At 36.2% G+C, this 25976-nt stretch overlaps 1 protein-coding gene across 1 annotated transcript; it reads left to right on the top strand.

The window, feature by feature from the left end:
* Positions 1-842: 842 nt before the first annotated feature.
* On the top strand, positions 843-25719 carry LOC126811914 (short stature homeobox protein 2-like). The gene is made up of 6 exons (XM_050537974.2): positions 843-876; positions 3591-3772; positions 16603-16660; positions 24009-24023; positions 25379-25452; positions 25654-25719. Exons 1-6 carry the CDS (start codon positions 843-845, stop codon positions 25717-25719), a joined length of 429 nt encoding a protein of 142 aa, XP_050393931.1.
* Positions 25720-25976: the final 257 nt, after the last annotated feature.

Raw genomic sequence — 25976 nt, 5'->3', positions numbered from 1 at the left:
GGCCCTCCGTCCTGCATCACTGACAAGGGGAAGCCACGCCGGAAAATCTGGGTGAACTTTCTCGACCAATGTAGGGATCGAACACCCGACCTCCAGGCTAGCGAGCCAGCGTCTTACCCACTAGCCATCGTGATCCCCAAGATCTTTTGGTTAAAAACATGCATATCAAGGGGCGACGGCATAATATGTCCACTTTAAAATGTAGACGTATAACAATTATGACGTGGGAGTGTTAATCGATTTGACAAGATGGGTATCTAACTCTACATTAATGTTTTAATTCTATTAATCAATAACTGACATTAAAAAACAAACAATTTACATTGTATCAATCAAAACGTCAACAGTACATTATAATCCAAACCAAAGAGACCCATATCATTTTAGGTATAGTCTAAATCTCTGTGTTTATTAGATCAGTCAACCCCCATTTCATTTCATTTCACCTCCTTTAAGTATCATAATATATGCTATATTTTCAGTACAATCTTTTTAAAATCATGTTATGTTCGTTCGATTTATTCGGTTGATTGCCAACACCAGAAATTTAACGCGAAACGAAACGTTAGCAGAATTCTCATTTTCAATTTATTTGATTTTTCAATTTATTTGATTTTTCATTTCGTTTTTATATTTTTATATTTTTTATTTTTTTTTGGGGGGGGGGGGGTTTTTTTTTTTTTAATTGCATTGATTTTTTAGTGTTTTTTTGTGAGTCATGATTGTTGTTGCTTGTTTGATTAAACAAATAAAGGTAAATATGAATAGTTTGTATATTAGACATTGAACTATTCACAACTATTGTCCATGTTAACATTCAACGCGCCATGTTTACATTTAACATGACAACAGAAGTTAAAAGTCTCGAAGGAAAAAGTATATAATGAAATTACAAGTTAAAACATGACCATTTAAGAAGTTCAGGTTTTCAAGATTCCATAACGTTGTATTGATGGCCTTAATATAGAATGTTTTAAATCCACGCAAAGATAGGACGTGGTTGGAGCAGAACAGTAGGATGTTAAACCCCATTTCATTTTATTATAGATGAATAACAATATTGTTACTTCAATGGCGATGGATAACGTTTAATTGCATTAAATACTTTGGAATAACGTTTAATGGCGTGCAGGAACGTTACATGGCGTCAAATAGCCTAATTGTAAATAACGTAAATGCCATAAAATAACGTTAAATGGCGTTAATGCACGCTTCATGGAGTTAAAAGATTTAAACGGATGACACAGCGTTTACTGTGTTCATTTAGTCTAATATTCAAATACCAAATATTCATAATAATGTTTAGGGCAACATGGAGTACGACAATGGAATGATAGGTGTTTACAAATGGTCACTCATAGATATAATGTGGTAACAAACGGGACTTTCTATTACCCCACCCCAAAACAAAACAACAAACAGCCAAAGAGAACGCCGAAACACTTGTGAAAAAGTCAATCAAAGAGAACCATTTAATATTAAAGGGGCATTATGTAAGATTTAGATAAAGAGCTGGTCGTTCTCGCTATAATATTTCAAAAATAGATAATGCAAAATGAATATATTGAAATATGTCATTCAAATTACCTTATATTGAGCGAAGTTATCAATAGTTGTATTTTGACAAGATGTGTGCATTGATCGTAATCATCGTACTGGTCATTCAAGTCTTAGCCTAGCTTCTCCATATTTAAATTAAATCATTAAATGACCGAACCGTTCTAATCTACTTAGAATCGGAGCCGTCCGATGGCATCGAGGGTTGATTATGGTCTTGTCATATTAATAAATGTCTAATTTATAATTTATATAACATTTAAGGCAACAAGAAATACTTACAATGGGCAGATTGAGCTCTTACATAATGCCTGTTTAATATATATTACATTTCTATGTAAATAAGAAATATGAAGGCTTTAAACATTTTGATATCCCGCACAGATGAAATAAGGAACAAGGTTATATAAAGCTTGGAGGCCCCGGATTTGTGAGTTAGACCTGAGGGTACTAGACTAAACCAGGAAAAAAATTATTTAACTAAGTATTTAAAAAAAAAGCCGAAATAATTTTTAAAAAAAATATTATTAAACAACTTTTAAAATATGATTAAATAATTTGATCGAAAAGGTAATTTAAAGATTAAAACAATTTAAAAATTAAAGGAAAATAAATAGATAAAAAAAATAAATACGATTCCGAAACTGATTTCTCCTCGCCTTAAATTCCACTCCACAGTAAATAAACTATCTGGATATTATATCTAAATGCAGTATGGTTTTTACTATATCTTTGTATTTAAAAGAAAAATAATTATATCTAAAAATTGAAAAAAATCTGGATATGATATTTAAATAGCAAATGGTTTTTACTTTATCTTTGTATTTCAAGAAAAAAATTATATTTGAAAATTGACTAAGATCAGAACTATCATTGCTCACTGTAATATGCTATGATCAGTTACATGACGCCCGATCAATCGGCGTATAATAAAGAGCATACTACAGTCAACGATATAATTCAAATTACACAGTCATTAACTCTTTAGACTGGAGTTCAATTAAACGACAAGGTTGCTAGTTAGTCGAGTGAGAGATGAAGGGTTAAATTAAGGGGTAGGCTATAGTGAGGTTAATATAAAGAGAAAGGGGGTAATTTACTACTAGGGAGAAATGATAAGAGTCTAGAACAGAAATTTTCCCCAGTAATTTTCTACCGGGGTTCGAGATAGTCAGCTTACAATTTGCTACTTTTAATTCAATGATCGGCTGTGGCTATTATCATTACGTTAATTACCCCATAGTTTCACTAACTGATCCGTCATTTCGCCTCTCTTTAGTCACTCTCTGTTTTCCGTGAGAGAGAGAGAGAGGGGGGGGGGTATACCGGTATTTCATCATTAAAGATGCATTATGTAAGATTTAGATAATGAGCTGACAGTTCTCGCGATAAAAGTTAATAAATAGATAATAAAAAGGAATTATATCAAATGTTTTAATCAAATTACGTTTTTCTGGGTGGAGGAATAGCGTACTCTCGACTTTCATTGCTATCGTTGTTACGATAATAAACAAAGTCTCGATTATCCATTTTTAATTTATATTATTAATATACAAGTCACAATTTTTATGGCGATCGTGTTTCAATCCGTTCAAAACACAACCATCCGATGATCTATAATGGGTTGATTATAGGCATGTCATGTGCAGAAAGGTCTAAATAATAATTAATATAACATTTGAGGCCAAAATAAAGACCTGCATTAGGCAGATTTAGCTCTTAAATAATGCATCTTTAACGGCATCATATGAAATACCTAATGTATTGTTTAAGAAGAAAATGTTTCCCTTGTCCACAAAATTAATTAGAACCAATAAATTAACGATGGTGTGAATATATATGTAAATAAATTCCATATTGGACGACCATACGAAATCTAAACTAATAGCCCCCCACACACACACACCCTCCACCCAATCAGAACTAAAGGTATTCAACTATTGGTAGCCAACTATTATACAACAGATATAAAAAGTTTATATGTTAGTTCAATTCCAGAAGGGACTTGCATAATTCATTCATTCATTTTCCAGATATAAAAGACGGAAGAGAGGATGATGAGCACCCTAAAACTAAACAGAGACGCAGTCGAACCAATTTCACCCTAGAGCAGTTAAATGAACTGGAGAGATTATTTGATGAAACCCATTATCCAGATGCCTTCATGAGAGAAGAACTGTCACAGAGACTCGGACTATCTGAAGCAAGAGTTCAGGTAATTATTTAGTATATATATGATTTTTATTTAATAGCTGGACACTATTACTCATAAGTTAATATATGATAACCCAAAAAAACAATAATCCCCGAGACTGCGTGAAGTATAATGATTTAATCCTGGGCGCGTTAAAATTTATTTACTAGAATTTTTTCCTGCTCTTCACCGACCGTATCACTGAGATCCGAGCTTCCTTACACTGTGACAGAAATTCTTCCACCATTCTACCACTTTCAGTGAACGGTTTATTGGTCTCTAACTTGGAATCTATACTAATATTTGTGACAGTCGTTTGTTTGCCTGTTTGTCTGTTCATGGTTGGCGGCTACACTAGGACACATTTGGACACATGATACCCAGAACAGTTCTAATTGGCGTAGAGATACACAGCTTAAGACAGAAATGTGCATATTAATTGGGAGATTTTAAAAATGAAAAAAAGTGTATTTTACTAATTTCCCGAGATACACCCTTTTGACACTTCACCGACGATATGTAAATATGTGACAATTATATATTAGGTAGACAATATTCGCAAGTAAATATATAGCAAGTATATATTAGCTAGGCAATTGCCCACAAGTAAATATATATGACAGTTATATATTAGGTAGACATTTATTCACAAACAGTAAATATATCATGATAGATATATATTAGCTACACATTAAGCTCATATGTAAATATATGATACCATCCAAGACTGTGCCGAATTACTTGCCCTAGCCGCTACCTGGGTTTCGTTTCGAAAATCCGAAACGGATTATGATAAATTCCACTGTATAACGCAATACTTGAATTCCTACAACTGAATTCAAATATTTTCAGGGAACAAATATGGCTATTATCTAAGTTCAGATTCGAAATTCAGAAGAGTTCCATCGCATATACTGAATATATTTGTATTCGTATGACAACTGAATCGGATTATTTTCCGGGGGGTGGGGGCACCTCTACCATTATGAGAAGTTCAAGATTAATATAATGGAAATTGTGTAGGATATTGGAAGAATTCTTATAATGACTATTAAGGACTACACGTGTAACACACGTTCTCCAGGGAAACTTGAACAGAAACATATCAAATTAGCCGCTCACTGCCAACTTAATCATAATTGATGTCAAAGCCCTGGACAAGCATTCATTTCCATTTGTTCAATTTGTACATGAAACGGCTCCCTAGAAATTAGCAGAGTTGTCAGTATGTCGCTTCCCTTATTGTCCTTGTATGTTTTCGTTTGTCGTTTCTGGTAGCCGAGTGGAAATTTGACATTTCTCAAAGGATATTAAACCAAGGTGTTAATCGCATCAAAAACACGACCGTCGCAGCCACAGAGATACGGAACGAAAAGTTAAAAGATCACAACTCTCCATTAATATGTATAATAATTCTAATGTATCCCGTCATTCTCCAAAGACAAATATGGTTATTTAATCTAATTTAGAAAATGAGCTATTGGAATAATATGATATTTTCTCTTGTCATACGCCACTAGGACAATACGTTAACACAATTATATCTCTAGCGATGACGGTTAGCTCTTTATTCTAAATGACAAGCTAAGAACGTATTATATCGCTTTCTACTGAAATTAATATCATTGCCACTTTTATGAATTTTATATTAATATGCCTTATACGAAGTCTGTGATTTTTTATCGCGTTTTTGCATGAAATACATATAGATGCAGTCAGCTACCACCTCACAGAGCGAATAGCTAAAACTAAAAGGCGCGAAAAACCTAATAAAGCAGACGGCGAAATAATGTAATTTAGGTATTATATGGGTTATGTGACACGACAGTGTTTTTGTCATTATGTACCTTATATGCTCGCGATGAACGAGTTCAATAAAGTTATATTATTTCATATAAAATCCATTTTCAACAATAACTGGTGAATTATACGAGTGGAAAATCTGTCTACCAATTATCTATCTCTATTGCTATCCTTTTTATGTCGATTTGTAAAATAAATAAAAAAATAGAGTGGAGTTTGTTTTTATAAGAAATCACAGTGTCGCGTTCTATAGAATGTTTTTTGATATTTAAATTAATCATCCAGACTGTTCGATTATTCTAATTTAAATTAAACCCAAAGTTTTGTGCAAAATTCATGCATGAGTGCTGGTGAATGTCATTATTGAACGAAATGGGGTTTACTGTCCTACTTTTCTTCACCGACTGGGATAATGAAGACGGGCATCGGCCGTGCAGTGTGCTATAAGGGATATTTAGCTCGGACAGCAGCGCGCTTGTCTGCGATATCACCTCGGTGGAAGCGGACGTAAAATACAACTAACTCAACAACGACAGCAGCGCTATACGACCTTCTCTTATTTTGAATTCAAACTGCCAAGGTTTCTTTTACGTGCATGTCAATCTATACACGGGACCTTGGTTTTTCGTCCTATCCGAACGACTTAATTGAACGAATGTTTGAAATGGGGTATAACTTCTTACTTGTCGGCTACAACCGGGAAAATGAAGACCGACATACGCCATACAATCAATGTTCTGTGGGGGAAATTCTGCTTGTACAGCAACTGAACTCCAACTGCCAAGGGTTCTTTTACGTGTACGCTAAGGAGTAGACAGGATCTCCGTTTTTATCTATACAATCCGAACGACTAGACGATTTTCGTTGCCAGCCCCACTGTCCTGTACAATTGACAAAGGGAAACCATTCTGGACAATTCCGGAAACTTTCTCGGACAACAAAAACAAAATATGCCTTATGGTCAGTAAATTCAGTCAAACCAGACCGTCCACTCGACATAAACTAGGTCATTTCGGGTGTAACATATGGTTGATTTTTCTTTCAATACTCCGCTTGCGCGTGGGGGGTTGGATGGCTGAATGGTTAGCACGTGCGCGCTGTATCATAAAGTCTGTCATTCAGTCAACTGGCGTGGCTTCGAATCCCCGGTTGTACGTGACAAGGAGTAGGGTGGCCTGTCCAACCTCGTGGGTTTTCTCCGGGTCCTCCGGTTTCCTCCCACTGCTAAAGACCCCTACGCGCAAGCAAATTATGGAAATAAAATTGAACCATATGTTAGTCCCGAAAATGACCTAGTTTGTGTCGAGTGGACGTTAAACCCCATCTCTCTCTCCACGCCACTTGACGAAATGACAGACCCTATGATCCAAAGCGCATGCGTTAACCATTCGGACCCCTACCCCCATCCCACTATAGAAGAGACATTGAACTCCACTCAATCCGTACACAAAATGACCTATGTACAGAGTGGATGTCTTGAGACTGCCAACAGAAGAACAAATTGTATATTAATCAAATGGTTCGTCGATCATAATCGTGTAGAGAAATTATCTCTAGGAAATATCTGAACTTCCATTGTTGAAAAGGTGATCAGTTAATTCCTGGTGGAGGATCTTTAATTATATATGATTTGATAATATGTCTTGGTTATTACTTCATTACAAGAACCTATTATCGCTTTAATGTTAAATTAAATTGTCTTCTGTAAAACATAAAGACCCAATAGTTGTTAATTGTAATAAGCTGTAGTCGCATTTTGCTGCGGATCTAACCCCTATTTCACCAAATTTCATTATCAGCTTTATTTACGGATAATTTTGGGTCTCCATGGTAATTTGGTATGGTAATTTTAATAACGCACCCATCAGCTGGGAAAAGTGGTTCACAGGATATAAATTGAAATATTGTTAATTTTCTTCCAAATATACCGAAAACTTTTCCTTAATCTCTCTAAGCTTCTAGACGTATTAATTCTTTTTCTGAATTACTCGTGTGCAGTATTTTGAATGAAAGATTTGTTGAGTTAATAAGGTTGATTCCCAGTGGAGAAGAGTTTAGAGTGATGGTTTCAACACTCACAGATTTAAAACATAAATTATTTCCAGTTTGTTCAAGTTGTGTGTTAATTAAGTGCGATGGTTTCCTCCTCTTTAGGTGCATTGGAATCCGTTACAATGGTTAGATAACCTGTCGATGTCTTTCCCATTTATTTTGTGTTTATCCACCTCCATTAGCCCAATCGGTGCAGAACAGTAGGACCTTAACCCCATTTCATTTCTTTCCCATTTATTTATTTATTTATTTATTTTTGGAGGGGGGGGGGGCATTATGGGAGATAGGATAAAGAGTTGACTGTTCTCGCTACAATAGTTAAAAAAATAGATAATGAAAACAGAATATGTTAAAAATTTCAGTAGTCAAATCGCTCCACTCTGAACCGAGATATTAGCTTTTGAATTTTAGGCTAGCCTCGATCATCATTACTAAAGTCGGTACGATAAAAAAGAAACCAAAGTCTCGATTATCCACTATTACGTTTGATTACCATTCACAAAATTAACATTAGTTAATTAATGTGCAATTAATAAATTAGATAACATTTCAGGCTTAAAGAAAGACCTGCAATAGGCAGATTAAACTCTTGCATAATGTATGTTTAACTAGAAACACAAAGTCAATATAGCAATAGATCGCGAAACATTACGAAACATTTTGGTGGGGTGGTGGATTCTTAAAGTAGCTAAGTCTCTAACTCAATATCATCCAAAATCTTCAACATTGAAAACACGATTTATTTGTCAAATTAAATCAACGTTCATGTTGTGATCTTACCGGAAAAAGATGGGCTTTTGAAATTCAATATTTAAGACAAAATAAACATTTTACCATTGGTACACGAATCGTGTACCATAATGCGCTTCAGTCCCAGTTGTATCAAGAGACTCGAGGGACGAGGCGTATGTAGACTGGAATAACCAGACGCTAGAAATTTGCACTTGCTTGAGACTGCTGGCTTATTTCGCCGAACATAACTGATTTGAAATTGGAGTAAAAATGGAAACCATTGAATGTAAATCAGTTTATATACATTCATATTACAGTATTATATGCGTTGCGACCCACTTTTGTCAATTTCTAGGTCCCAAATGTTAGCGATTTAGCTCCTTTAAATTGAGTTTTATTTACTAGAAACATACAACTAATATGGTAATACATCGCGAAACATTGCACAGCATTTGGGAGCCTCAGTGGCTGTGTGAGAAATGCGCTCTACTGCGATAGATGCCGCTGTTGGCCGATTAAGTTGTAACTGTATTATTACTATCAAATATTTTTAAGGCTGTATTATTACTATCAAATATTTTTAAGGCTATATACTATATTATAGCTATTTTCTTGACTGGTCTCCCCTTCTCAGTGGGCCGGATGAGAAACAGCGTCTATCGTTCGGAAGGTCCCATGTACCATTGGCGTAAACCCCATAGAACCGTTGGCGTTTCCAGATGGTGAAGACAAGTGTCACGTTATAAAGGAGAAGAGATACATCTTAGTATGACTTTATAATGTGAAGGAATAACTCTTAAAGTGTGACGTTATAAAGGGGAAAAGCTAGCTCTTAAGAGTATGCTGTTATAAAAGAGAAGACATGGCTCATTTATAAAGTATGACGTTATAAACGCGAAGGGGTACAAAGTTTGAAGTTAAAGGGAAAGGGTAACTCTTTAAGTAAAACGTTATAAACGAGAAGGAATAATTCGCAAAGTATGACGTTATAAAAGGGGAAAATAGCTCTTCGAGTATAACGTTATAAAGGGGAAGGAATAACTCTTAAAATTGGTTATTTTTGAAAAAAACGAAATACATGTAAGTTATGAGAAGAAACTGAAAATGTCTACCTTTGCGTTCAGAAGAAAATACACAAAGAACGCTTTTTAAAACAAATTATCGTTACCCCCACATCAGTGTTTAAGACAAAATTATGTACGGTACATGTTGTGTCTGAGACCAACACTTGTTTTTTCTTGCTAGAAAATTTTCTAATCAAATCTTAATTACTTGTAGGCCTACACTGCTGTTTTTGTTCTTCTGACCGCACGACATAACTCCACTAGGTCTATAGAAATTTTACTCGACTCGGAGAAAGAAAGTTTGGCTAGATACCAAGACATTCCCTCGCATCACGTCCGGCATTTACATGTTAATTGAGGAAGAAATGATACAATATTGGAAAGTAAAAACGCCAATTTCGGTAATTGCCGATCTAAACCTAATGCAAAAAGTTCAAAAGTCTCATATTCTCGTAATCTCACGGATAAACTGAAGAAGGAAGAAACGCACACAAGAACGGCAAACGATACCGCCATCTTTATCCGCCATTGTTCCGTCACGTGAGGCCATGGTAACCGTTCGTACGAGGTGACGGTGAGATCAAACGTTCCATGTAACATCTTCGGTTTCCTTCCGAGATCATATAAACAACGTTCATTGGCTAAATTCTTAATAAAAGAAAGACGCATTTCTTCTTTAACTTAATTCAAAATTGGGAAGAAGCTCACGTACGATGTGGATAGCTTTTAGGGAAAGTAATGGCGGAATTATTAATAATGTAGAGGGATATGGCTATGAAGATGATTTTAATACGGTAACTTTAATAGGCCGGATTATAAATATTATTAGATTTAACGATTTTAGACCAAATATCATCAAAATGATTTCGTATCAGATATTATCGATAATTTGTTTATGAGGCAAAAAGCAGGCGTTTAGTTACGCAATAATAGGAGTGGTTGTATAGACATTTTCCAAGGGCCATGTTAAAATCGTGATGAAAAGGGCCACAACTTTGTTCTAACAGTCGATCATTTTCACCCCTAATTGCATGTATATGGATAAAATATAGGCCTATCATGAGAACACGAAATTAAACTTAAAATTCTCCGCATTTCTGGACCCCTCGTGAAAAGTGTGTGTGAATTAGCTTTGTTTAACGTCCGCTTCCACCGAAGTGATATCGCAGACATAATAATATATGTAAAATAGATGAAATAAACTTTGATTGGATACCTTCGCCCCTTGTACTCGGTCTCTGTACGCCACTGGATTCGTCCCATTCGAAAGATAGGCCTCTATAGCTACCAAATTGGGATTTATATATGAAATGAAATGAGGTTTAAAGGACGTATGGCTCTATTTTTCTTGATATCGACGAAAATGGTTCTAAAAGCAAAGATTAATGTAATATGAATTTATGCAAAGTGATTTATAATCAATTATGTTCGGTGAAATACGTGAACATTTCAAATTTAACAGCAGTAGTTTACACCCTTAGTCCATTCTACTCGTGTTTTTTGTTTTTACTATTTTGTCGTTTATCAATCAGTCTTTACTAATTACTTCCACATTGTCTTGTAGGATATGTTTTTATTTGTTTTCCTTACAAAATAGCATCCGAAACGATAGAATACATGATCCGTGTACTGATTATAATATGTTCATTGGATATTAGGATCCTTTATTTTCACCTGAAGATAAAAACATCAATATGGATTGAGATTGGCCAATATTGAATTCTAATTCGTGGTTTTAAATTCGAATATTATGGAAAATATTGGGTTAGAGCCTTAGCTCCTTTAACGTCCTACTTGTCTGCCCCGACCGGACTATTAAAGTCGGTTATTACACGCCATGCAACGTGCTATGTGCTATATGAGCGAAATTGTGACCCGACAGCGGCTTTTCCAGGCTGGACCGTTATTAGAGGGATTGAGGAGTTCCTTGACATGTAATCTACACCAAAGGAATACCACTCAAAAATTGGTTCAATTACCCCGTTCAATATATACACAGATATGATGTATTGAATATTTGTCAACATTGGACATCCACTGCACACGATAAGATATTGGCAACACGAGTCAGCGCCAAGTAGGGTTTTCGTTGAAATCAGATTGAATCGGGCATTATTTACCGCTGGTTTTGTTTTCTTAAACAGGCATTATGCAAGAACTAAATCTGCCTATTGCGGGTCTTTCTTTAGGCCTTAAATGTTATATAAATTATTAATTAGACATTAATTAACATGACAAGACCATAGTCATCTCTTGATGCCGCCTGATTGGTCCGATATTTAGTAGATTTAAATACGTTTTGCGGTTGATGCGGTTACCGTAAAATTTATAATCGAGACTGTTTATTATCGTAACAACAATAGCAATGATAATCGAGGCTAGTCTATAATTGTATCGCCGACAGCTAGGCCCAGATTTAAGTAATCTGACTGAAATTTTCAACATATTCCCTTTTCATTATCTATTTTTTAAAAACTATTATAGCGAGAAACTGTCAGCTCTTTATCTAATGTTACCCAATGCCGCTTCAATTAACGGTTATTTAAAAAATAATCAATTTATGTACATCTTAGAGTTAAGCAGTGGAAAACTTTACATTTTCCGAAAAATCAAATGGCGCGCAAAAAAATTAGACAAATGGAAAAATATTTTAACCGATCTCGAAAGTGCGTGTGTGCTTTGTTGGGTCTCGTTTTAATTCAATTGAGTCCAAGTCAGTAGATTATCTAGTGTTAATATTTTGATTTCTTAAGCAAATCACGCGCAGAGACATTTAAGCCCCGATGTACCATTTTTAGCAATATAAATCACTTGCAAACTATAATCTTTTATTGGTAGCGGAGGGATCTGACGGGCGTAGTTTAAACTGGTTGAATCCAAGCCGGGTCATTATCCATACGTTCATATTTTGATATTTTACTAATTAAATAATCAATCAGAGTACATTTTACCGTGGATTTGTCCGTGAAAATGTATATATTTTCCGAAAAAAGCAAATCGCACACACAGAGACATGAACTGTTAGCCTATAGACAAATTGAAAATTATTTCTAACAGACCAGTGCGAATATCAAAAGTGCGTGTGTGCCTTTTTTAACGTCTGTAAGATAATTATAAACTAATTTAACACAAAATAATCATTTTATATGAATTCTTCCGAACTTGGATATTTTCTGTTATAAGATATATTTTTTTTATTGATGTCATCAGAGATTAACTGAGAAAATTAATCACCTTTTAATGTTTTCTGCCATGTTTTTTTATTTCTCCAATGACAACGACAATTAAAGAATGAACTGAAAATGTCGTTCAGTAAATACATGTTCGCGGGTGGGACGATTTACCCAATACTACCCAATACTACCCAATACCACCAAATACCACCCCGATACCACCTCAATATCACCACATACTACCCAATATTACAACATAATGATGCAAAATTGACATATCATTTGATTTTTTTTCATAAATAGAGAGTTATATCGCGGGAAATATACTTCATATGCGATAACCATGTCTGGCTGTTCCATTTGCCTCCCTATACCACCCCAAACAAGCCTATAATAACCTAATACTACCAAATACTCATCAAATACTACACAATATGATCAAATAACAGCATAATATTGTCAAATAACAGCACATTAGTATAATTACTGCAACGAATATTCGATATTTTGCAGAAAATTGAAATGTTTACCCAGTTATCTCCCTTTACAACCGGTAAATTGATTTTAGATTGCTACTCGGTTTAATCACCTTCTTTGGCTTTGCGGTAGGTTTCCAAGACGACAAACTTAAAATAAGAAAAACAAGTATGACGATATACCATATTTTATTCCCAAAATGACCCATATGTCTCTTACCGCTTGATAAGGTCGTCTGTCAAACAAAGTGGGTTTTCTCGGGTCCCCCGGTTTCATCTCACTGTTAAACACACCTTCGCGCAAGGGAGTTAATGGTTTAATATTGAACTATTATGTTAGTCCCTAAATTACCTAGTTAGTGTCGATTGTTAATGCTTTAACAAAACTACTGCATAATGTTTATATTCATTTTTTCATATCAACTATTAAGTTATTGCGTATTTACTTACTGCACGATGTGTTATTTTAAAATTAACGAAATTGCACATGTTTCTTTCCAGTGTATAACTCTCGACGCGACACTTCTCAGTTCATCAAAACTATCATTTGCGGCCTGTTACAGCTCTGTCGGTTTCTTTGATAATATAAATAAACCAGAATTTGATTACCCAATCAACAATCTTAACCCCATTGATTAATTGTTAAGTCAGGTGGAATGTATATACGAGTAGAGTATTACACATTTGTGATAAACATGTGCATTGTAATAAACATATGCAATTTCGTTAATTTTAAAATAAAACATCGTCCATTAAGTATATATGCAATAACTTAATCGTTGACATGAAAAAATAAATATAAACATATGCATATGTGGGAGGAAACTGGTCACCGTGTCTATTCATTTAGATGGTAATGACATCGCCGCGACATCGTCACCTGTGGATATATACCGTAGAATACTTAAAATTTGTTCAAAAGTGACAATATTCGAAGAATCGGTGAAATTTTGACAAGAGGGGTTTTTTCAAGGGCGACTGGTTTGGAACCGGAATCATTTAAAAGACAAAGAATACGCGTTAATAAGTCATTAAAAGATAGATATAAAGATAAATTCGTGTGCTTTCCTGACATATTATACCTAAATGAATTTTTACAGGAACGTGTGCACTTGTAGACAGAGTGTTATAATACTAAAATCACCAGGATGAAGAAAAATATAGTAGAAGAAGACTTTTGAGTAGGCCACGAGACCGTTAAATGAACATTTTTAAATCAACCTCTAAAATATTATTTTATTTGTATGTTTGGCTGTTTATTTTATAAACAGATTTTATTTTAATGCATTTTTAAATCTTTGTTAACTTCTTTTAAAACTCTTCTTTGTTTTGGAAACAAACTTCAAAGCCCAACAAGGTGATTGGGTAGTATTGGGTAAATCGTCCCGCCGCATGTTCGCTGGGCTAATGAAGACTGGGATACAATGTGCAATGAGGGGAATTTTGCCAGGACAGCGGCGCTACGGCTTATTCTTATATCGAATTCCAACTGTCAGGATTCTTTTACGTGCATGTCAATTGGTACACGGGACCTCGATGTTCCGTCCTATCCGAACGACTATACATTGTCCCTCCCCAGGCCCCGATGGACGTTTCTCGACCAACACCGGGATCGAACACAGGTCAGCGAGTCAACATCTTACTCACTGAGCCACCACGAGTCCACGACTCCCTTCTTCTAATATACAGCCAGGGTTTGAATTCATTTTTAAATACATCCTGAAACACATTTGACCAAACTATTAGCCTTATTTTCTACAGACGGTGAAATTGATGTAAATTTAATCGACTGATAATTAGATATTACATTAGGAACTCTTGTAGGACTCGTCAGGACGAATATTGGAAAATTAAAGATCTTCCATTTTTTCAAACTCTTTCTCTATACTTTTTTGTGCGTTGATTTATTAAAATAAGACAATATTTTAGATATACATATACTTTAATACACGTATGAACTCAACTCGGTAGGCGCTGAAAAGTAGAACATTAACGGACCTAATCGCTATCATTTGGGACCTAGAAATTGACACAAATGGGTCGCAACGCACCATAATTTAATATGAATGTATATAAACTGACTTACTTTAAATCGTTTCTGTTTTACTGTAATTTCTAATCAGTTATGTTCGGCGAAATACGCCAGAAGTCTCAATCGAATGGCAATATCTAGCGTTTGGTTAATGCACATGCTCTCCAGATAAGAATATGACGTCACCGTTTGACATGACTTGTGGAATATGTCTAGCTCCGTTCTTCGAGCCCCTTGTTACAAATGGCGCTGAAGCGCAATATGGTACACGATTCGTGTACCAATGGTGAAATGGTTTTTTTTTGGTCTTAAATATTGGATATCAGAAGCCCATCTTTTTCCGGTAAGACCACAACATCAATGTTAATTTAAATTGACAAAAAATTAATGTTTCCAATGTCGAAGACTTTGGGTGATACCGAGTTCGAGACTTAGCTACTTTAAACCCTTCTATAATATAACTGAATCCAGGTCGGTAGATATGTCTTCTTTCAATGGCATTTAGTAATTATAAGATTATATATATGTCGTTGATATTTTGATTTTGTTTTCTTAATTAAATGTTGAATAATCAATTTTAGCGTATATTCGTGCGTGATATTTAGACATTTTCCGAAAAATACAAATGGCAATTAGCGATTTTAAAGAAACAAGGGCGTTTTTTTACGAATTGGTGAGAGTAGTCACCTTTGAATATGTCTGTTCTTATGAATTGGTGAATATTCCTTGTAAATACTTTAGTCATAAAAACAACCCATAAAACATAATCCTTATAATACATATAGAAATAGATTTCACAAATTAAAAACACTTATATGGATATACTACTTCTGAATTTATTTATTTGCTTTATAAAGATACCTGTATGTAGCATGTTAATAAATTAAGAAGCAGTATATCCATATGAGTGTTTTTAACTTACAAAACAACAAATTATTAATTGGAAAATCATTAAAGCATCTTTTTTCTCCTAAAATATTATTGTACGTGTTGTAATTAGTGACACGCGGGCCTACGCACACACGTCTTCGCCAGAGTCATCCCAAAATAAATATCTTAAAATGGACCAAGAGAACCATTATATTAAAGTGAATTATTTAATAGAAAGTAATTCCTTGATAAATAGCGCCACCTCTCGCCATTACAGCTAACTTGGTTTAATTAACGCTTACAAATTGTATCCAAATAAGTTAACCCGAGGCTTAATTTAATGCCAGGCCTCCCTCGGGCAGAACATAGGCGCGAACTTCACTTTAAGCAGACGACCCTTCTCAAGTTGTAGCGTTATTGACCAATGAAAAGGTGTTGAAAATTTCCTTCAAAATGGCTTAATGTGATTTAAGAAATGATGCCGAAGAAGTCTTAAGAATCAAGCAAACAAGCAAATGAGAAAGAAAAACACGGTGTAATTAAATCAGCGTATTTTATGTGATGAGTGGAAACGTTCTAAATGAATTATCACCAAGTTTTCTGTTTGTTTAAACATTAAGTCAGCCCGTGTTTTTTTTCATGCCTTCAGGTCTGGTTCCAGAACAGGCGCGCAAAATGTCGCAAACACGAGAGTCAGATGCAGAAGGGTAAGTCATAGATATGGTGAAATGAAATGAAATGAAATGGGATTTAACGTCATATTGTTCTGCTTCGACTGGTATAATGAAGACGGGCATACATCTTGGTGTGCGCTATGATGGGAATTTTTCCTGGAGAGCGGCGCTACGGCCTACTCTTATATCGAATTCCAACAGCCAGAGGTTCTTTTAAGTGCACGCCAATGTGTACATGGGACCTCGGTTTTTCGTCTCATGCGAACCACTGTCAAGGGAGAGCCACGCCGGAAAATCCCGATGAACTTTCCCGGCCAACACCGGGACCGAGTCAAGGTCTTATTCACCGAGCCACAGCGGCTCTAATAGATATAGTATTTCAACATAATCGGAACCGGAAATGTAATGTGATACTGACAATATGCCCCTCCTAACACTGCATGGCGTATACCTGTCTTCATTAGCCCGGCTGATACAGTAAAGCAGGACGCTAAACCGCATTTCATTTCATTTATCACAAACAAATGAAGATGGCCCAAAAATTAAAATCATTTAAAAACAACAAAACATAATAATGCATTAGCAGACAGTCAGGGTTCTTGTATATTTGCGAGGGAAAATAAATTTATGTATCAAAATATGAATCAACAGAGAGACGTGCTACCATATTATTTCGATATTTTATACGTGTACGGTGTAGATATATTTCGACGCCAGTGTCTTGTACACAAAAACCAAGTCCGTGCGATTATCGTCTAATTATTCTTCTTAAACAGATTTGGAGAAACGACGGAACTGTAAAATGTAAAAACAAAATGTCGAAAAGACATCACATACAAATACTGAATGATTATTGTAAAAAAACAAGCGAACAAATATTAAGTGCTTTTCTCAAGGGTACCATATTATATCAGTTAATTATTTTTAAATCGAATTAATGTTGCTTACCTAACAAAATACATTTCGTTAGAAAAGACATTTAATTTTTTTTTATTTTATTTTTTGTCTTTTATCCATTCACTTGATATGATATGTGCGTTTGTTGTTTCTGATGTCTGTATATTGTGTTCTGTCCCATGTTCCTAAAGCAACGACTGCTAGTTTCACAACACCTTGATAAGATGTACGTAGTTAAAGCGAGATCAAGCCTTCTATTGAAGATGGCCCTGTCCATAGGTTTGTCTTGTGTTATTGTTTGTGTGTGGTGAGGTCCCCCTGCACTTACTATAAATAACAATATGTTTAACTAATCAAGATGGGGGTTGGGATGGCCTAGCGGTCTAGAGTGTCACGCTTCGATCTCCACCTGACTGGTCACCTCTGGCTTTCTGTTGTGGTTTCGATCCCTGGTGTGAGCGCATGCGGGTACTCCGGTTTCCTCCCACAGGAAAGACGCGTGCGCTAACATAGTAAAAATAAGAATTGTCTGCCATATCACCCTGCCATATCACCAAGAACAACAACTAGTAATCAAGGTAGGCCTATCAACGATCAAGATTAAAGTCGTACTTCGCTTAAATTACCTCTGTTCCAGCTGAGACTCGAACTCAAAAATTGCTTGCTGTTTCTTCAATTTTTAATTATTCAGGACGGAGGGGTTGACAAAGAAAGCTGTCTAGTCGTTCGGATGGGACGAAAAACCGAGGTCCCGTGTACACATTGGCGTGCACGTAAAAGATCCCTTGGCAGTTGGAATTCGATATAAGAGTAGGCCGTAGCGCCGCTGTCCGGGCAAAATTTCCCTCATAGCACACTGTATGGCGTATGCCCGTCTTCATTAGCCCAGGTTAGGAGCAGAACAGTAGGACGTTAAACTCCATTTCATTTCATTTCATTTCAATTTTTAATTAATATGGTTAAAACTTAACGACATACCTGGAATTGTCATCCCTTTACTTTCTTTGTCTAGCCTTAACGCATAGAGTCCAGTATTCTCTTGTAAATTTCACATATTTCGACAGTGTCCAATTCTCAGAACATAAACATTACCACTGCGCCTGCTTAAAAAAAGTTAGTATAAAGTAGAGATATTCAAAATTGCAAAAACACAAGTGTTGAAGACTTAGTCACAACAATGATGAACTAACGAGCACTTGATTACAATAAAATTCAACTTGATTACAATAATGTTCAACTTTATTACAATTTACGCAGGCGCAGTGGTAATGTCTATGTTGTCAGAACATAAACATTACCACTGCGCCTGCGTAAAAAGTTAGTATAAAGTAGATATTCAAAATTGCAAAAACACATTGTCTGCGATATCACTTATGTGGAAGCAGACGTTTAACACCAAGAACTACTACTACTGCAAAAACACAAGTGTTGAAGACTTAGTCACAACAATGGTGAACTAACGAGCAATGTTCAACTTAATTACACTTGTGTTCAACTTGAGTACAATAATGTTCAACTTGATTACAATTGATTACAATCGAAGGATATTGTCATCACCTTATAAAAACATATGCGGGGCACGTGACAGGAGGCAGGTATGTGAAGAGGAAGAGAAGGCACATTGAGGAAAAAGGCGTACATTGTGGAATACTATACACCCCTGTGCATGAATATATGTAATGTCAGCACGCTCCTGGCTAAAAAAACAGGATGTGTTTACAGAAACATAACGTAATATTTTTACGAAAAAAACTTTCACAACAGTAAAACTGGTTTGAAAGGCGGGTTATGAAGTTATCTAAGAATGACCCAATGACGTGTAGACAAAAATATTCCCAACAAACAACGTTTACAACATTACACTATAATGCTAAGATATAATTCCTAGAAGTCATGAACTTATTTATATAGGACATGAGTTATTAATTAGCAGTATTGTTTTTAATTTATACATATATATAAAACATCCAGTCTTTGCAAGGAGTTAAAACTTGTTAGGAATAGGTTACCGAAATAGCTTTTGTTACAGCACGGTAAACAATGGGCAATACTGTTAGATTTCTAAATCAATATACATATTCGACATTTAGTATAATGATTCAAGATAAATTGAATTTGTTTAAAATTTTAAAACATGCAAATTTGGAAGTAAGACTCTTTGAGGGGAGGAAGAAAGTGGGTTTTTTTCTTTTGAATTAGTTGTTTCTGGAGGAAGAAACAGGAAACAAGATTTCTTAAAGGCTCAATACCACTCTTGGTGTAACTGAATAATATGTCCCAATCTTTATTCTGGTCAACAAATTGTACTATTTTACAATATTCCAATTAATTGATGATACAAATTTCATCTTAACACACCTTATTTAAAAATTTTGAAAAATTCAACATAATGGTTTGAAACGTCTAACGTAAACCTTTTCAAATGAAACTTCGATTTAAAAATATTTTCGAACCCTCCGGACAAGTAAAATAGGATGTAATGGATAATTTACACAACAGGTAGGACACTTAAACATCTAGTACTTAGATAGAGATATTATTTATTTTCTGGAGCTTTCAAGCCAGCAAGAGTGTTATTGTCCCTTTAAAATGAGTTTCCCAGAGAACTGAAATTCAGCTTGGTGTCCGCTAAACTAGACTAGAAATGACTCTCCTGTTTAAGGGTTCTTTTACGTGCACATTTAACAAAAGAGGAGAAAGAAAATAGCTTTAAAAAGACCAATAAGTCCGACTAGAAATAAAAATAAAGTACTTCAGCTTTAACCGGTGTGACTATAGCTGGTGAATCAATCACTTGAAATCCTGACCCGACTCTCCGAGAACATTCTCTAAAAAGATATCATTATTTCACCCCGATTTCTTCACAGCTCCAATAAAATCTTAACTCAATACAAATTGGATACTGTTTTAATGAATATTTCACTAAATTAATCACATTAGGTCTCGAGAAACCGTCAAAGGCCGTTCGACCTCTATTAACCCTCTGTTATGCATTCGACGGGCGAGGAGTTCTAATTAATTTAATTTGGAGAGTATATTTGGCTAATTGGCGATACCGCAGTCAACAGATTTACTCCATTTTGAAAAGCGGTGATGTGCTCGTACGTCCCTAGTGGGACGATTTCCTAAATTAACGCAAAACAGTTCATCTTTATTTAATTTGGTTCCAATCCGAGGAACGAGAGACGCGAGCCATAACGTATTCTAGAGAAGAGAAGGGTGGAAAGAAAACTGATGAAATTAACTTAAAGTCCAGCGTATTCAGTATTTCAACACGGCTCTCTTAATTAAGGAACAATGGCGTCCAACGTCACGTTTGTTATATGTATAGCGTCTAACTGACAGACTTGTCGATTCTTTAAGCAAGGGTTCATTTTACAATCTACATTTCATTAGTCTTCCTATTTATCGTTTAACCTTTTACTCACTCTCCTTCATTTATTCTTTTATTTTCTCTCGTCTCTTTAATTCTTGAAAGGCGCCGGGGGTCAACCATCGGGAAACCCATATCAATGTTGTCAACATGCACAGTTGCACCGGTTAGCGGGGTGATGGGGTAAAGGGTGAACGGTGATAGGGGGGCGGGGGTGGGGGCTGTATGGCGTCGGTGAAGTGTCAAAAGGATGTATCTAAGGATTTCTAAAGATTAAGAAATATAACCTTTTTCATTTCAAAATTTCCACAAATCGAGATACAACATTTGGACACACGATACCCATGTACACAGCTTAGATAGAAATGTGCATATTATTTGGGAGATTTTAAAAATGCAAAAAAAGAGTGTATTTGACTAATTTCCCGAGATACACCCTTTTGACACTTAACCGACGATGTGTGAAAGAACAAAGATGGTTCTCTATGTTAAGGGACCGTATTCAGAATTATGGTCACTGCTATCCCTTTGCGTACTAGATAGGGGCGCATCTTCAGTTTGCCCACCCATCCCCCACTACCGTTGACTGCCCTTAACAAAAAAACTAACACAGTAGACACAGGGCCAGATTAAGCTTATATGGGTCCCCTAGATGTCACTGGGACCCTTGCAACACGCTCACACAAACTGGTGCCACCAAGTCATCCCCTTCTAAGTCTAGCTCTGAATACATATGCTATATCAAGCATATTGTTCGACAGTAAGCAGTGTTGAGATATCTTTAATCAAAGAGTGTCCTTCCCAAAAAAGTACAGTTAGGGACAGACCGCTTCCCACCCTCCTGTGAGTAGGTGTGAAGGGGCACAAATCTTTGCACTTGGGCTACAATACCCATATTCCCCAAGATTTATATTTCTGATTAAACATACGTAACAACATTAAAATTATGTACATGTACTCGGTATAATTATTAAAAATATTTTAGTTTCATCACCTTGTTTCATAACTTAAAATAACTTAGTAAAATAGACCGCATAAGTATCCGTGTCGAGGCGCCAAAAAGTATCTTACATATTTTTGTTCTTGAGGAAGCCACGTCTCTCTCTCTCTCCCTCTCTCTTAAATTTCAGACAAATAAGAGCGCTAGAAGTATTAATTCTTTTCCGTCAACAACACTTGCACATCCTTCACTCAAGTGTCCAGAGGCGTGGTACAAGTTACAATATCATATTCATATCACATCAATGTTTACAAACATATTTATAAAACATACATATAACGCAGTAAAAACATTTGTAATATAAAAATAACAAATTAAAACAGACATATATTTTAAATATATCTTTATTTTCAAAAAAGGACTAGTTACTACAGGGAGTTGTTCCCGCCACCCCACCACCACCTGATCAAAAGGGGCGTATCCCAGTGTGAGTCACGACGAGGAGGGCACTGAACCCCACTGAACCAATCGGTTGCCAAGGGAACAATGGTGGGGAAGGGGCAATAATACATAGATGATTAAATAAGGAGATAATATTAAAATAAATGGTGATATAAAAGGCTGATTATATCCAAAACGACAGAAATGAACAAAAGCAACAACAACAAAAAAAGATACCCCAAAACAACCCGAACCAAACCCTAACTCCTTGACTAAATGAATTTTTTTTCTTTTGAGTTATTTTAGCAAATTCAAAATATTCTTCCATTACCAAATACCAATTTAAATTATTAGTGAATGTTCATTCGATGTTGCGATATTCTAATTGTGTTTAGAATTGAAGAATTACAACTTTCGCTAATCACATTCCGTCTGGATAATTTCTAACCAAGTTGGTGATTAATTCTAAAACTTCTTTCAAGTTATTCTCCAATCCATCGAGACATTCAAATATATAAAGTTAGTAACTTGATTATAAAAACTCGCCCATTTCAACCGAAATCTAATCGCGTAAATTACTCCTTTCATAAAGATGACATCAATTAATAATGTCATTAATGAGCTAAAATAAACTAAAAACCAACAAATTACAGCCTTTATTTGCCGTGTTAAAAATCATTTTCCACACAAAAAGATTGGCGGCCGATTCTATGATCAAATTTCGTATCTCAAACAGCAAGAAATGAATAAAAACGTCTCCTATATTCATGCTTGTTTATTTTACTAAATCAAATTTTCTCCCGCAAACAAGCGTTAAGTCATAAATAACGTATCCTCAACAGATACCAAACACTAATAATCCCGAGAAAATTTTCCAATTTGCTTTCTGTAATTGTGGGGTTGACATGGGCTGGCCTGCGTCGTCTTTAATTCGAGGTCGAAGCAATCGGGGAGATGAACTCGGGACAATTGGACCGGCGGAGTGTTATTTGAGTTGAGAGGGATGGGTTTGGTTGTGCGTTATACATAGAATAAACCAATTACTACGCGACGACTCCACTAGTTAACAACAACTCATAAAAATTTGTTTACAAATGTCCCGTTCCGCTTCACCATTCTCTCAATTCATTGTATCTTTAAAATGATTAATGATTTAAGATAAATATTAGATTTCCTCGGTTCAAACTGCAAGAGGTCATCTTTTTAAATTGTCTTCATTTGTAACACGACCTCGCTGGCCTCTCGTTTAACGGTTTTTGGGACGTCTTTATTTTGAAATACCGCTTGATTCAACACGCGGGCCTTAATGAAAAGTCATTGCCGTGATTAGTCAAACATAACGGAATGTCACAGAGGATAATTGCATTCGAAACACCAATAACGTTCGCTCAATTTACCGAGGATTGCTGGTCATTCGCTTGCTCTTACTTTGAGACGGACGAGAAAAGTAAACAGACGCCGACATAGCAATTATAGAAAGCCAGGGGAAAGCCAGTGATTAATGGTATAATAAAAGTCGTCTATTAGTCCTTTCATCACGTACACTCATATTATATTCACACATTATATTACTCGACTCCCGATGTCTGGCAGATTTACCGACACCGACCAACAGCTTCCCTTCCTTTAAAAGCTTTGGGTATAAATAAGTTTATGGTGAAGTCACTGTAGACCTGGCAGTCTAGCCGTTAGAGCTAGATCTATTGGCTGTGACTATTGGTAAGGGCTAGGTCTATTGGTAGGGAGTGTGCTATGAAGGCACTATGGTCTGCTCTTATGCCGAATTCCAACTGCCAAGGGATCTTTTACGTGCATGCCAATGTGAAGAATAGTCAGGTCTAGTCGTTCGAGAGAGAAATGGGGTTTAACGTCCACGTGACACAAACTAGGTCATTTCGGGACTAACACATGGTTTTAATTTTATTTCAATAATTTGCTTGCGCGTAGGGGTCTTTAGCAGTGGGAGGAAACCGGAGGACCCGGAGAAAACCCACGAGGTTGGACAGGCAACCCTACTCCTTGTCACGTACAACCGGGGATTCGAAACCACGCCAGTTGACTCAATATCAGGCCTTATGATACAGCGCGCGCATGCTAAACATTCGCCCCCCCCCCCGGTCCCCTCGTCATGACCAAATTCATAGCTAGATGAGCTTAGTCGTTATTGAATGGGGGGGTTGGTCTCGTCAACACCCATTTAAGGCCCTTTTTCCATGTGCTGGTTTTTGCGGCGATTCCGCGCGCGTTGCAATTGCAAATGTAATGGGGCCATTTCCATGTAACTAGCGAAAACGCGCGTGGAAAACGGACCACCCTGTACCATTAATGCTTATATACTTTTGTTCTATTTGGCTTTCGTTATTGTTGATTGCGTCAGCCACGTGTTAAACAATCACATACTTTACAGTTGACCACCGTTCTATAAAGTGATTTTATTGTGATTTTTGTCTTACAAAAGGCAATGAAATGAAATGGGGTTTAACGTCCTACTGTTCTGCTCCGAACTGGGCAAATGAAGACGGCATACGCCATACAGTGTGCTATGAGGGAAAATTTGCCCGGACAGCGGCACTACGGCCTACTCTTATATCGAATTCCAACTGTCAAGGGATCTTTTACGTGCATTCCAATGTATACACGGGACCTCGGTTTTTCGTCCCATCCGAACGACTAGACAGCTGTCCTGCATCACTGACAAGGGAAGCCACGCCGGAAAATCTGGATGAACTTTCTTGGCCAATGCAGGGATCGAACATCCGACCTCCAGACTAGCGAGCCAGCGTCTTACCCACTTAGCCATCGTGATCCACAGGCTATTCATTCAGAGCGACAAATAGTGATAAGAAACTGTCAGGGCCTTCACGGAAAACCACGTAGTTGGCCTTGAGCGCAAAATCGTCTAGCACTAGTTCTGCCATGTTTATAATTTAGACAATATGTTTAGGAACCAAAATGATCTGGTTCAAGTCCTGCTATTTAGTACTAAGTAGGCCTTCTTATGAGACATTTTAGTCCTGAGAATAAATCTATTTCTGCGCAAAACGGAAGAAATACTTTGTTTGCTATGTGAATAATTTTTTGTTTTAATTATATTTTTCAGCTGGTTTATTGATGCATTCACAAGGTACACCATTAGACCCATGTCGTGTTTCACCATTTGTAAATCTACCCAACGTTCGTGGAGAACATCTGGATCGTCTACCATTTTCTCCTTTTTTACCCTTCTACCCTCTTCATCCTGCTACAGCCGCAGCAGTAGCCGCAGCCGCAGCAACCCAGCATCCGATTCACCCAATGTTGCTGTATCACCATCATTTAGCGGCTTTAAACTATTCGTCATTACCAACTCAGACTGAAAGTAGTTTTCGTTCTACAAAAACTTCTAGCATAGCAGACTTGAGATTGAAAGCGAGACAACATCTTGCTAATCTCGGTATGTGATGCTGTTTAACGAGACTTTGTTGTTGGAGACGATTTGATTAACGAATGCACTCGCATGCTCATCCAACATTTCTTTTTTTATTCCTTTATTTATTGAACTCGACGACTTATTCAAGAGGTGCGGATTATCACAAGATTTTAAACAATTCGACTGATATAAAAGCAGAAAAAAATAAGTCAATTATGAGTGCTTTCCCTTGGATAGAGGATAAGCTATGACTTGGGACTTTATTAATGTGATCTACTTTTTTGTTCCT

Source organism: Patella vulgata, chromosome 1 (assembly GCF_932274485.2).
Source record: "Patella vulgata chromosome 1, xgPatVulg1.2, whole genome shotgun sequence".
NCBI classification, from domain to species: domain Eukaryota; kingdom Metazoa; phylum Mollusca; class Gastropoda; family Patellidae; genus Patella; species Patella vulgata.
The sequence above is the reverse complement of the archived record's forward strand: the minus strand, read 5'-3'. Positions and strand labels throughout refer to the sequence as shown.

Excerpts from the sequence above, each read along its gene's own strand:
- LOC126811914 (XM_050537974.2), top strand. The coding sequence starts at position 843 with ATGACAACAGAAGTTAAAAGTCTCGAAGGAAAAA. Across the intron at positions 877-3,590 it reads TAAAAGTCTCGAAGGAAAAA|ATATAAAAGACGGAAGAGAG; the intron begins GTATATAATGAA and ends TTCATTTTCCAG. Across the intron at positions 25,453-25,653 it reads CATTTGTAAATCTACCCAAC|AAAACTTCTAGCATAGCAGA; the intron begins GTTCGTGGAGAA and ends TTTCGTTCTACA.